Source organism: Mastomys coucha, unplaced genomic scaffold (genome assembly GCF_008632895.1).
Source record: "Mastomys coucha isolate ucsf_1 unplaced genomic scaffold, UCSF_Mcou_1 pScaffold9, whole genome shotgun sequence".
In the NCBI taxonomy this organism is placed as follows: Eukaryota; Metazoa; Chordata; class Mammalia; order Rodentia; family Muridae; genus Mastomys; species Mastomys coucha.
Window position 1 is genome coordinate 7,502,906 of NW_022196915.1, and position 14,655 is coordinate 7,517,560.

Sequence of the window (14,655 nt, forward strand, 5' to 3'; positions counted from 1 at the left end):
TGGGCTTTTTAAAGCAACTCACCTCCTTGGCCCCCACAGCAGACCCACTAGGGGTCAGGCTTGGGGGTAGGAGGCCTAACTGGCAGCCCTGATCACTCTTTCCCCCAACAGCAAAAGGAGCAGGAGCAGTGGTTCTGCCATGCAGGATGGAACATTGCCAAGCAGGAGAATGAAGGGCAAGGGGCCTGCAGAGCAGCACACAGAGCAGTCTGCCCTATGGGAGGAAAATGACAAAAGCTGAGGAGTCCTAGGAAGGTAAGACAAGAAGAGGAGGTAGGAAAGGGGCAGGAGGCAGCCAGGGTTCAGAGGCGGAGAAGCCGTAGTCAGAGGTACCATGGCCGTCTGCAAGGGCGCGGGCTCTTGGGCTGGGCTTACGAGACTGTTTTTGTTGTTGCTCTGTGGCTGAGACAAGAAAACATGGTTTAGTTCTCCAGAGTCAGCAAAGTTGCTCAGGTTTGACTCCCAGACCTCCCTTGTCCCCAGTCTGGCGCAGAGGTGCCAGGCCTGAGGTGGCAACTGTAACACTGTGCAGATGGGAGCAATGGCTAGAGAGATGGAGAATTTGGGGAGCCCCAGAGACCTAGCTCTGGAGGCAGCCTCCCTGCAGGACTGATGGAAGACTTATTTTAAAGCATCTCTCCAGAAATTTCTGCTTACTCCAGGTGCCATGTCACTACAGAGTCATACCAGATGCAAAGAAATTCAGGATTTTCTTCCCACATTACAGGTGGGAAAGAAAGTGACTTAAAGCAGAGTAAAAACTGGAAACTCTGGCTCCCCCGTTGCCCTTCCCCGTCACCTGCATTTCCTTCCCCTCTCAAAACACACCAGCCTGAAGCCTGATATGAAGAGGAGGAAGGAAATGAGCAAGAACATCTGGCCTCCGGGGTAGAATTCAACTCGGGTATAAAATGCAGCCACAGATCTCCCTGCTGGTCACCTTCCACCTGGTAAGTCTTGGACTTGGTCAGCTGGAAGTGAGGGCACACCTCCAGGGACGGGCAGGCGAGTCTCAGTGGTGGTTGTGGCTGCAGTCCCAGCACTCAGCTCCGGGGAAAGAACAAAGCCGCCCAGCAAGTCAATATTCCCAATGGCAACTCGACCACCAGGGATATTCCTTGCCTTTTCAAACATTACAGAGTGACACAGCCAAGAAAGAGTGTGAGGGGCTGGGCAGGAAGGAAGAAAGGCCAATCTCCAGGTCAGGAACCCAGATCAGTGCTCTCTGCCTCTTCGGAATCCCTGATCAGTTTAACTCAGTCTCACTGGGTCCCAATGTAGTTACAGCCACAAAGGAGCAGCTTCACAACCTGAGTTCTCCCACAGGCACGGAGACAAACGTGACGTGCCTCGATTCAGAGCGTAAGTGAAGACATGTGGATGGTCAGAATGCATGTCTCCTCTCCACAGAATGCATCCAGACTCTTCTACATCTCGTCTAAAGGCCCCACGGGCCAGATCTAAGTTATATAACCTCAGCTTGCGGTCAGTGGCTGAGATCTCTCAAAACCAGGGCTAGGCATGGAATCTTGAATCAACATCAAGTACTACAAAGATGCTACTGAATTCTACAGGCTGGAAAGAAGTTCCCATGTTAAAAACAACAACAGCAACAACAACAACAACAAAAACCCATCTCTAACAAAATACACCATAGCAACTGTTATCTTGTGTTCCTATCCTGAGACAGCAGAGGGCAGAATTCTCCTGATTTTCTGCTTGGGACTGACTGGAGAAGGGTGCGCAGCCTACAAAGCCCAGTTGACCTTAAGACCTTTGCAGGGGATGAACACTCCATGACAAGACAGGCCTTCTCTTTGGAGTAACACCCAAGGGGCCACACCTCTGGTTATAATGGATGGTATAATGACGAGGCTGCTTGTTTCCCTTGGTGCCCAGCGTTCCATGAGAAAAGATGCATTTACTGTAGCTCAGTGTAGCTGTTCCTCCTGAGGGCGGGGTGGGCAGGCTACAACCCTGGACCTAGCAGGAAAATGGGATTTTTCACAGGAGAACAAGGTTTAGAGTCTCAAGTTGACCATTAGTCTTCTCATTACACAGCTGCCTACTGAACCTCGGGCCCCAGGAAGCAGCTGCTCATACCATCTCCTGAGTGATTGTCTCTCCCTGTGCTGCCTTCCCCTAAATCCCTCTCAGCTTTACTCCCTCCACAGCAAGGGGTGCCATATCACACCTTCCAGTGTCCATTGCTAAGGCCACTGGGTGACCTTGGGCAATGGCCCCCGCCTGGCAGGACAGGCCACACCTGCCCACACAGCACAGACATGCAGTGAGGATGAGTGACGCACACGCACATGGCAGAATGGGTCTGCATGGCTGGCAGGCGGGCACAAGCAGCATGAAGTGGAGGGTGGGTGGGCAGGCAAGGCTCACCATTAGGTGCACGCTGGAACTCGACTTCCTTTTCTGGACACACCACAGCAAGAGGGAAAGAGAAGGGGAGAGAGGAGGTGAGAAGAGAAGCACAGAGACACTGCAGGTTAGTGCACCAGCTCGGGCTCTGCATCGAGGGAGAGAGGAGGAAGAGGAAGAGGAGGAGGAAGAGGAGAAGAGGAGGAGCAGCAACCCGGAGTCCAGCATCAAAGGGGTTAAAAACAGTACACAGACCACAGGCACATACACTCTTCCAGCTGCTGGAAAACTCTTCTGTCTGGTTCACAAACACAGAAAATTTAGTGTACTCTGAGAAGTCTGAGTTGTTCAGTCACAAGTGTGTGTGTGTGTGTGTGTGTGTGTGTGTGTGTGTGTGTGTGTGTGTAATATTTGACTTGCAAAATTACAGGTTTGGGTTGATAGGACTGGCACACTAACAAGGGTATTCTACAGCTAGGTCTGTCTGAAATGTGAGTGGGTAGTTACCAGAGATACAACAAAAGCTACTACAAGATGCCCTCAGCTTTAATAACTCTTGACTTCTGAACTTAGACCTCAATGAAGGTGTGAACGCTGTTCACAAAAACTCTGTGGACTCTTCATCTTATGGTTAAAACCTGACATTCTATTCCCTGTCAGCATAACCATGCTGGTTTAGAAGATGTGCATGTTCTCTTGCTTTTTGTCATTACTAGAAATAGAAACATAGCAGTGCTGGTAATTAAGACTACAGTGATCAAAAAGACGCAGGGAGGGGAGCCAGGGGAGTGCTGAATTGTAAGTAACTCTTTAACTGCCACTAGATGCTCTGACCTCAGGTTCCATGTGAGACCAGAGCATCAAAATCAAGACCAAACAGCACACTGAAAATACACCAGAGTAGACTAAGAGACTAAGGGTAATTATGACTTTTATAATTAGCTCACTGGGAGAGAGAAGTCTCCTTGGGATATGTCTGTTGTTTAACGTTCGTATATTCACTTAACGACATCCAATACTACTTACTGAGGGTTGTTCTGGGCATAATAAACATATCTGAGAAATGGATTTTGTCCTCATGGGACTAACATTCTACTTTAAGAGATGTTTTCTGGAAGGGGGCTACTAATATTTAGAAGGATATTTTAGAGGATAATGGGGTTTGTGGGAGTGTGCGCACGTGTATGAAAATGCCATAATGAAACCCATTACTATGCATAATTTATATGCAAAACATTAAAAAATAAATTTGTCCATAATTTGGATTTGAATTAAAGGAGAAGAAAAACCTATTGTGGCTTCCTTTTGCTGTTTTGAGACAGGGTCTTGCTATATAGTCTAGGATGGTCCAGAACTTACAATCCCTCTGCCTTAATCTCTTGGGTAGTTGTATCACAGGTATGTGTCACTTCATTGGATTTGTGTAAACCTTGTTTTAGAGTAGGGCTTCAGCAGTTCAAGCTGCCTTTGACCAAGATACATAACTAAGTATTAATTTGAACTCCTACCCCTCCCGCCTTCACTTTCCAGTGTGCTGCCATACCCAGCTTGCATTAGCCTTTTGAATCTGCTCAAATATGAGATTTTATAACCAAAATTATCCCTCAAAAGAAGGGTGTCGCCTTCCATGTGTATCGAGCATATTCCCTGTCCAGATAGCTACTTACGACTTATCTTCTTACCTAACCATCCCATCCTTTTCCCCAACAGTATTTATACTTGCTCTTCTTCTCTTGTCATATTTTTTCCTTTGGGCAGGTCGTCACTGTGGCCCACCCTGGCCTTGAACTTGTGGCATTCCTCTAGCCTCTCAAGTGCGGAGATTCCAGGTGTGAGTCACTGCACCCAGCCAGAGTGTTAAGACTGGCAGTGGACGTCAGATCAATTAATGAGTGCTGCACTGACCAGGTTTGCTGAAGGTGGCTTTTCCCCAAGCTAAACCAGAGCATGTGTCTCCAATGTAAACTCCGAGAAGCAGGTCAGGCACTCAGTCACAAAGTTCTGGTGGTTTTCAGTGGCTGGTTGTCGAAGGCCACTGCAGTTGCTTTGAGCTTTGCATTCAAATAGAAACCTCTCTCTCAGCTGCTTAGCCTCATGGGAAGTGTGTCCCTAGCCTTCTCCTGGCTGGCTCTGTTCTTCTTAAGCTGTCCTACAGGCAAACCAAACACCCTTTTCTGTTCTTAGGGTGTTTTTCCCAGTGGCCGTCTTTTAGTTTCTCTGTCCATCTTTTCAGGGCTCTGCCCTCAGCCATTCTCAACCAGAACACCACAGCATTGTTTAAATGCCAGGTCACTTTCAAAGGACCATGTCTGACTTCTATTTAAAAACTGTACATAAATTTAAAATTTTACACAGTTAAAGGATTCAGGCCTCTTTTTCATACTCATTTAAAACAAATGCTCCAAGAATACTTAACTATAACTTGCTTTTTCTCTCTCTCCCCAAAACAAACTTGGATGGTCACTCTGGCCTGAAATCTGCAGAATGCCAAGCTGTCCAGAGGCCTCACAGAATTTGAGTGTTTGTGGTCCTCTTTAGTTCTCTCCTTCAGAAGTGGAGCTCACTTCTCCACAGACCTTGGGTCACAAGCATCAACCTTCTTAAAGAAGCCTGAGCAGACCTCAAGTTCTCCAGTTCAAAGCCATGGGACACAGTATCTACTCAAACCAGTGTTAGCTGTCGAAACATCTCACAGAAACATCTGAACAGAGGTAAGGGGGCCTTCCTATGGACAATTAGCTGAAGAAATCAGGAAAAAGCCTTGGAAAAGGAAGAGAGATTCTAGAAAAATCCAAATGAGAAAGCTCAGGATCTTCTGAGCAACTTTATGGCTTCCCTCATAATTCTGGCCATCAGCTCAAATTTCAAGAGCGCCCACAAAGGTTCAAAGTCCCACATTCTGTCTCCTCCTTTTCTTCCAATTACACAATTGACTATTTATGTTACTGAGTAAGAAAGACTACAATTGCATTATAAACAATTTGAAATACAAAGGGGAATTTTGAGTAATTTTTTTTTTGCCCAAATTCCTATCGCTCTTCTGTTTTTTCACATGCAACTTAAATTATAAGGTACTTATCACATAGACATTTATGCTACACTTTATAAAATTAGTATTTTGAGTTAAAAACTGATTGTTTTTTTTGGTTGGCTTTGAACCCACTCTGTTGCTAAGGATAACCCTGGTAGCTTCATAAACTTAGTAACCAGGACAACTCTGGACCCTCCTGTCTCCACATGTCATGAGTACAGGAATGTACCAACCTGTCCACTAGTTTCTTTTTATTTTTAGTAGAGAATAACTTGATTTGTTGATTAGTATTGACACATGGCCCAGGTGAAAAGTATGGAAAGTAGAGAAAAACTACAATAACAGAAAAATGTTAAGAAAGCTATGATTGGGGCTAGAGAGATGGCTCAGCGGTTAAGAGCCCTGACTGTTCTTCCGAAGGTCCTGAGTTCAAATCCCAGCAAACACATGGTGGCTCACAACCATCCATAATGAGATCTGATGCCCTCTGGTGTGTCTGAAGACAGCTACAGTATACTTTCATATAATAAATAAATAAATCTTTTTTTTTTTATAAAAAAAGCTATGATGAAATACTTCTGAGTTTTTGTTTGTCCCTATATTATGTTGAACAAGAATCTACAGTTATGCTGTATTTTAAAGAATACAATTTAGGGGCCAGAGAGATGGCTCGGCAGATGATGCTCTTGCAGAGGATATGGGTTTCGATCCCAGCACCAATATGGCAGCTCACAACTGGCTACTCGGTTCCAGGTCTGCCTGAAGAGGCCAGAAGAGGGTCTCAGATGAGCTGCTGTAAGCCACCAGAGGCGGATGCTGGAGACTAAACTACAGTATTCTGCAAGAGCAGCAATTTTTTTATTAATAATTTACTAATTATTTGTTATTTAATAATAAATCTTTATTTCTGGCTGGCTTTTGAAACACTTCAATCCTTTCACAGAACGTCATGTAAAACATCTGCTTTCAGCTTTTCCTGCTTTGTATTACTTTTTTAGAATTCTTAGAAGAAAATGCCCAGAAGCAAAGTTAGGAACATCTGTATGGCTTTGACACTGATTTTACTACCATTACTAACTTCAATTAATAATAATAAAAATGGCACATTGCCTGACAGGCTTTCTCTACGCAGCCCTGGCTGTCCTGGAACTCTGTAGACCAGGCTCACTGTTTCAATTGCATTTCATTGGTAGTAATAAGGCTAAAAGTTGTCTTCCTGATCTATTTTCCCATCTTCAGGTGGCCAATGGATCTTTTTAGATCATTTTTCTACTTCTAAAAAAAGGGGTGGGCACTATATTTGTTAAACTTTATATATTTGTTAAACAACACTTTAATAATAAAAGGATTGCCATGCCACCATACCTGTGACTACCTACTATCCCTCCTATACAGCAGTACTAAGGGCTGGCCATGCTAGGCAAGTGCTCCATGGTTGATCTATAGTCCCAAGAGTCATAGCTGGTCTGTTAACTTTGACCATTCCTTTCTACAACATTTGTTTCTTGGCCTCTTATCCCATCAAAATAGTAAAACCCGTTTCTCAGAAAAGAAACATAGCCTAGAACTTATTTACCAAGTATGTATCAGGTCAAACATACAACGGCTAAGTTTCCCACACGCACTCCCAGTCAGCCAGCTGCTCTGTCCAGAGCCTCCTCCTTCACCTCCAGTGCTGTCTAGCTTCGCTGTACACTTTTGCTCCTCTTCAGCATCTGCTCTTTTTCCATTTCCTTTGCTAAAATCTTTTTCCAATACCTTAATAACATATAACTCCCGTTTTTTCCTTTTATAATAGCCTTAAGTTTTCATATTTTAGACTTCTTTGGGCGAAGGAATGCATTAAAATTCAATAGCTGATTCTCAAGGCCTCTGGAATCTAAATTCCAGGCTACACCCTGAAATTGAGTTTTAAAAGATTTCTTTATTTTTATTTTGTGTTTATAGATGTTTTGCTTTCGCTTATATCTGCATACCGTGTGAATGAAGAGACCACAGGGGCCAGAAAGGGTGATTTGGTCATCTGGAAATACAGTTACAGATAGTTTTGAGTTGTCACATGAGTGCTGGGAACTGAACCCAGGTCCTTTGCAAGAGCAAAAAGTGGGCCATCTCTCCAGTCCAAATCAGTATTTTTGGCTGGTGTTTTTTTGCACGGTGAAGGGAATCAAACCTAGAACCCTGTATGTGCTAGGAAGTGTTTTCTTTCTGAGATATACTTCTGGCTCTGGAATTTGTATATAATTATCTTCATAGGCTAATGTTACATGGTTATACTAGACAGTCATCTTTGAAACTATGATCTTAAAAAAATTTTGAGTCTGTCAGAAACCCTGTTCACAAAGATGGACATAATAGCATATACCAAAACATGGGAGGGAGAGGCAGGAGAGTCAAGGGTTCAAGGCTAGGGAATGGACTCTTCCCTGGGTCATACCATGTGATTCCCAGGGCCATTAAAAATATCTCAATCGGATTTGCCACCTGTCCCTTAATCTCAATGAGATCAAAACATAAATTTCCCACCTGAACTTCATTCATAATCACTTTGTTTAATAGTCAAGGCTGGAAACCATGACATTGCCTGATGAATTTTTTTCTTCCTTCCTTTTTTTTTTTTTAAAGATTTATTTATTTATTATATGTAATTACACTGTAGCTGTCTTCAGACCAGAAGAGGGGGTCAGAACTCATTGCGGGTGGTTGGAGCCACCATGTGGTTGCTGGGATTTGAACTCATGACCTTCTGAAGAGCAGCCGGTGCTCTTACCCGCTGAGCCATCTCACCAGCCCTCTTCCTTCCTTTTAAAAAAATTATTTATTTATCTATTTATTTGTTTGTTTTTCGAGACAGGGTTTCTCTGTGTATCCTTGGGTGTCCTGGAACTCACTCTGTAGACCAGGCTGTCCTGGAACTCAGAAATCAGCCTGCCTCTGCCTCCCAAGTGCTAGGAATAAAGGCATGTGCCACCACTGCCCGGCCCTTCCTTCTTATTTTAGACAGGGTCTCTCTCTGTAGTCCTGGCTGACAATGTAGACCAAGTCAGCCTCAGACTCACAGAGATCTACTTGCCTTTGCCTCTGCCTCTTTTGGGGGTATGTGTGGTGTGGTATGAAGACAGGGTTTCTCTGTGTAGCTCTGACTGTCCTGGAGCTCTTGCCTCTGCCTCGAGTGGTTTAGTTAAAGGTGTTCACCACTAAGCCCAGCTAATTCTTATTTATTTATTGTTGTGTGCTATGTGGCTCAGAATAGACATGACCTTTTGACATACCTACCACTGCCTTCCCAGTGCAAAGTTTACAAGACTGTGTGCCCCAAAGCCAACCAATGGATTCTTAGAAAATCGTCCATACCCAGTGTGAGCCTTTTCGGGCACACCTGTAATCACAGCAGATATTCCCTGTGTTATGGGTGTAGCTGGACCGTGACTTCAGGTAACCTCTATGCTAATTTAGTTAGAATTTGTGTCATCATACTGGTCAATAATTTTGAATATTTTCTCTTTATATTTCTGACCATTTTTTCTTCTGAATCTTCCTTTCATCTCTAAATTATAATGTATTTGCTACCTCGGTGCACAGTTCTTGCCGTCTTCCAGTCTCCACGTACACTTAGACATCTGTTCATTTTCCTTGTTACAGGGATTGAACCCAGAGCCTTGTGCATATGAAGGACACCCCAAGTCCTTTAAATCTTTCATCACCCTTACCATAGCTTCCTCAATCAGACATGCAGTGTTTTCTATAGTCTAACACTCAGACTTCCAAGTTTACTGCTCAATCAAATTATTGAAGCTGTTTTGTTTCCCACACTGCCAAGGAATACAACCCAGGGCCCTGGTGCTGTCCACCACTGAGCTCCTGAGCCCCATCCTTATGCTCTGGTCATAGTTTTGACTACGTTTTCCTCTCTTCTCTTTTAAAAAGATTTGGGGGGGGAATGAGGGTTTTCTCTGCCATCTTAAGCTGGCTCACTCTCACTACCCTTTGATTACCCTGCCTCCCAAGCACTTCCATTGTGCCACCATGCCTGTCTATCTTTCTACCATATGTCATGTACTCTAGTTGGTCAGAGAACATCAATATATGACAACTCATACAAATGCATTTTGTTGTTTTTAGGTTATAGAGGTAACGTTCTCTCATTTTAAAGAAAATGCATTCAAGCGTAAAACTGAAAAGAAAAAAAGAAGCTTGCCCTCACCTCCAACTCCATACCTTAGAGACAACCACCAAATGGGCTCATCTTCCTATGCCCCTTAACCTTCTTCCCAGTTTCTAGGCCTGGCCCACCTTGTTGACAACCTCTTCCTGTTTGGCTTGGTCATCTTGCTCATGCCTAGAACCGAGGGGCTCTGTGTGAGTGGGTGTGAGTGGGTTCTGAGTGCTCCTCCTTGTGGCAGGAGGACACAAAAGCGAGCATGCAGAGAGGAAAGGAACAAGAAAGGAGCAGCTGAGGCACAGGTATACAGTGTAACTGTGCACATAAGCTCCCAGGAAAAGGCCCAATGTGTGCTTTTGTTAGAGATTAGATAATTCCTTGTTTGAAGTCCTCTGATGTGTCGGTTAGTGGGTCTCAGGACACTTTCTGCCTCCGATCTGCGCGTGTACCTTTTACCCTGTGGGTATCCCCAGCTAACTGCTCTTCATCTGAGCCAGGTCACTATTCCAGGCCCTCTTATGCCCTGACTCACCCAGGGAAAAACTCCTCTACCAGACAGACATGAGCTATGACACACCATGTCCCTTCACTTAGAGGCACTTGAGACTCTCTGTGGCATCTGTCTGTGATCTGGAAGTAGTTTACAGAAAAACACCAGAGAGAGTAGTAGTGGCTTCAGGGTCCCAGTATGGTACCCAGCCTGAGTTACTATGGCAGGCACACTGGCTTACTGCGATTAAAGAGGTTATGCAAAGAGGGACAAGATTAACCAAATGGCTCAAACAAACCAGAAACCTGGTGAGTCCAGCCCTGGAGATGAGGCTGGGTTACGGAAGTCAGGCTCAGGACCAGCTCTAGGAAACTGAAACTAGGATCATTCCCCCAACATCTTTCCCATCTACCTAAGGAAAGGAGACACATATCCTTTCTTCTCCCTCAGGCCAGTGCAACCCGATGTCCTGTGCACAAAGCCTTAAAACAAAACAGCAAGGACAAGGTGCCTAGGGAGAACTCCTCAGCAGCTGCCAGGAGGGAAGCCAGTCTCTGGCCAGAGAGCTGGAGAGGTACCTACCTTGACACCGCCATCTGACTTCTTGTTCAATAGGCTTTTGGCAGCTGTGAAAACAAAGAGACAAGTCATGTCTCCTGCACCACATCCTCTCTTCAACCTGGCAGCCAGATCTGCAAGAAACTGCTGAGCTAACAAGGGGCCAGGAGCCCCCACCGCTCCTGAAAGAAGGCCATTCACTCCAGTAGCTCCACTGCAGGAAGGACATCTTGAGGGTTTCAGAGCCATGGCACACTAGGGCCTCCTCTGCCATGGCTGAGGGCTCAGTGGAAGCAGACGCCCTGTGCTTAGGGAGAGAAACCACATTCAGTACACGAGCTTCCTGGGGCACTGGAGTGCTGTCCTCAACAGCTTCTCTCCAGGCCTGGAAACAGTGCCAACGTGTAAGGGTGAGGGCTCAATTTCTAGACACCATGGAAGTCCTCTTGATGGAAGGATGCAAGACATCTCCGGAGTTTTCTCAAGAGAATAGTGTCACAGTTCACAGAGGAGAGCAGACGTGAGGACAGACAGTCACAGACACAGAAACCGGGACCACCTACAGGAGGGTTTTGCCAAGGGGCTGAAGCCTTTCGCTGGGCAGTTCCTCACCAGTTCACTGGGCTCTAGCTATGGCCCTTTCCCATTCTCTTGATCCACGAGTAGAAGGATTGGCTAGAACTACGAGCTGCCCAACAGACTCCAGCCAGCCATGGGGTGATACGCAAGGCTGATGATCTACACCAGGCTTTTGGTGACACCAGAAGGCCACAGAGGTCATAAGAAGGCAGCAGACAGAGGGTGAGAGAGCTCTGGAGGGCACAGGGAAACAGGACCAGCCCAACTCTCTGACCCACCTGACTGCCATAGATTCCCACCTGCGTCCTACTACTTGCAAGCTGTGTTTTGTGACTGACCATCATGAGTTATTTCACCACTTCTAGTCTCAAATTCTTTATTTATAAGATGGGATGAAACTGCACGTAGATCACAGGATGGTGGTGGGGATCCAATGGGATGTCTAAGAAGCACTTGGCAGAGTGCTTGGCAGGTAAGGAGTGATGGCTACTATTGCTGTGACTCCTACCAGTCTCCTCTGTTCTTCAGGAGGCCATGCCTGTCTTTCTCCAGTGAGAGAAAGAGCATAACTTCATCACAACATTTTGGTTCTCAAAAAATGGCCTTGATCTTTTTTTCTCCAGCCATGCTGCATGTGGGCAAGGAAAGTTTTAATGTGTCTATAGCAGTAAGCCCAAATTGCCTGCTGTTATATTTATCAGCTGGTTTTCAACTCAGGATGACCACGAGAATCACTTGGAAAACTTTAAAAAAAACACCTATACTCATCTCATCTGCTAAAGTGTCTGACTTTTGTCTGGGGTGGGACCTTGTCATCAATATTTCTTTTTTTAATGAGCTCCCAGGTGGCTGGTGGTCCTGTATAGGCAGAGCTGAGAACCTACAACATACATGTTCTTAAGTATCTCTGTGTTACTTGTTAAGACCATTACAGAGATGAGGGAATCTGGGCAGGAGAGCCAACATGATTTGCTCAGTGTCTGACAGGGCTAGAATTCAAGCCAAGGGACGACTGACCCTATAGATTCTGTACTACACAGCCGTTTACACCTGGAGGTCTATAAACTCCAGGCTCTACAATTTTGAGGCTGTCACTGAGGGGTCTTAAATGGTGCTGGAAAAGTCTAGTCTTAGCACCAGACAGCTTCAGGCCACGCCCAGGGTTGTTTGAAGGTCAAGCCCTGGGCCATCTGGAGGGAAGGCTCCTACTGCCCAACTCCAAGTCCCCAGGCTACTGCCTCCTGAGAGTTGGCAAGCGCCCAGCATGCACGGCTGGTTAGGGGCCTTCATAACATCAATGTGCTTGCAGATGCCAAGTTAGGTGGTCCGTATGGCATGCCCATCTCAGCCCGCAAGCATGGGACTCGCCTCCCTGGTGAGTGGGCCTGGCATGCTGGCCCTACTGTTGGGGTGGCAGGGAGCCAAGGCAGGCGGTCAGGGAGGACTCATGCCACGTACCTTGCCCGGCTAGGCCGGCGGCGCTCGCGGCAGGCGAGGCGGGGGCGGAGCTCTGCCTGCCAACTGAGGGGATACAATCTCTCAGTGCACAGAGCTGCCGCAAAGCCACGGGGGCCAGTCAGCAGCGAGCATGCCGCAGCATGAGGCGTAGGAACTGCTGGCTGCCCACACACAGCAAGGCCCAGGTGGCATGGCCGAGCCAGCCGAGCTGGGGTAGAGGAGGCACCAGGGGACAGACTGAGGAGGCAGGAGCAGCCAGCCCTACAGCAGTCTGGGGGCCTGTGAGGCTTGGACAGGCTGAAGAGACTACCACATCTCAAATTCATGGCAATGGCTTCATTGCTTGTCCCCACGGATCGCTTTAAGTTAAGAGCCTGCAGGTAAAAGGCTGACTGGTGGGAGGCAGGTACTTTTTCTGAGGAAACCAAGCTCTGTTTTAAATGAGCCTGTTATCAGAGTGCCTGAAGCACAAAGCATTTCCCTCACGACATTCCAAGTAAGAGAGCGGGATTGGGGCGTGGCAAAGCTCCCATATGACCTTGGGCAGTTACCTTTATGGGTAAGCCCCAGGTCCTTCCTTAGACATAGGTCTGTCTCTCTCTCTCTCTCTCTCTCTCTCTCTCTCTCTCTCTCTCTCTCTCTCTTTTTCTCTCTCTCTCTCTCTTTCTCTCTGTAAGGAGTGAGCGAAGAGATTGCTTTCCTCAGTCTGCATTTCATGGTGCACTGAGGATGGTGACACCCAAGAGGGAGCCCCAGAGACAAAAGAAAAGCCGTCCAAGTCAGTTAGACATCAGCATCCTTCCAACTGCTGGTGTACCCCATGGGTCAACCTGGGGAGCAGTCTAGCTTCCGCCTTAAGAAACAGGTGAATATCCTTCATCACACCTGTAGACGTCTCTCTCTGCAGCCCTGCACTCACTCGCCCCAAATTCAGGGCAGAAGAAGCCAACATGGAAAGCTTAGAACATCCTTTTGTTTTCATTGTCCCCTTTGACTGAGGATAAAGTGAGCTCAAAGGCCAGAAGGCTCTTGAAGTCAAAGCTCTTTCCTAACAGAACCTGACTGCCTAAAACCAGAACACTAACATCCGGAAACAGAGAGGGAGACCGACTCGCAGCCCAAGACCACAGGACAGGGTACTTGCTTCTGACTGGCCAGACTGCACAAGCAGCAGCAGCAGCAGCAGCAGCAGCAGCCTGTCTTCATGTTTCTTTGACTCAGGAGAGAGGAACTATCACTCTACAGGCAGCACAGAAATGCCCTTGAGCGTCCTCTAAGAAGGCTCTGAAATCAAGAAGACAAAGCTGCAAGCCCTCACAGGATGAGGAGCACTGTGGGGGAAAGGGGGGCTGCCACCCTGTCTCTGTGGGAGGCAACAAGCCACATGCTTCTGCTCTCTCTTGGAGGACACCAGGACCTTCTTCTAGTGTGGGTTATCCTGGGCTCACTATCCAGTCCTAACATTCTGGAGCCCTGTAGCCCAAGGCAAGAGTTTGTAGAGCCCTAGCTTTCCTGCCTGATGCCTCCTCCAACCCAAAGCTCTCCTGTTACCCAGAACCAGGTTCCAGCAGGACCTGAGCTCAAAGATGCAAGCCCTGCCCAGAACAGCCACCTCCTGTAACTGGTGGGTGGCTGGCCTCCCTCACAAGCCCCTCTCATGGCAGTGCAGGAGGTAAGCAAGGGAAGAGTCTTGTTAGAAGGATGAAGGGGAGAGGGGTGTGTCTTTAACCAAAACAGCAAGGCTGGGAGTTAGAGGAAGGGAGGACCAAGGACCAAAGCAAGCTGGGTAGAGACCTCTCTGCCTTTAGTTAAACCTTGACATTAATTTTTTTCCTCACAGAAAAGCATCTGTGCTCCCAAATGAGGGTGAATAGTGAAGGTGAGAATGGGGTAGAGGGGACTGGAATGTCTTGCATCTTAAAAAGAAATATCAAGTGTGATTTGCAAATTACTGACCCAACTCTCCCAACTCGACATGCAAATTTACCTCTCTGCCTCTGGTCT

The 14,655-nt window shown here is 46.7% G+C and overlaps 1 protein-coding gene across 18 annotated transcripts in view; it reads right to left on the reverse strand.

Moving 5' to 3' along the window:
• Window positions 1–14,655, reverse strand: part of Camk2g (calcium/calmodulin dependent protein kinase II gamma) — a 60,877-nt gene that overhangs the window by 11,742 nt on the left and 34,480 nt on the right. For 3 of the 18 annotated variants that reach the window (XM_031361970.1, XM_031361976.1, XM_031361983.1), the window contains exons 13-16: window positions 12,652–12,714; window positions 10,639–10,682; window positions 2,395–2,427; window positions 334–402 (exon numbers count right to left, since the gene is read on the reverse strand). In XM_031361970.1, the coding sequence (XP_031217830.1) occupies window positions 334–402; window positions 2,395–2,427; window positions 10,639–10,682; window positions 12,652–12,714 (209 nt within the window). The remainder of the gene's footprint in view (window positions 1–333; window positions 403–2,394; window positions 2,428–10,638; window positions 10,683–12,651; window positions 12,715–14,655) is intronic. The other 15 variants (XM_031361984.1, XM_031361974.1, XM_031361988.1 and 12 more) reach the window with 7 other exon arrangements.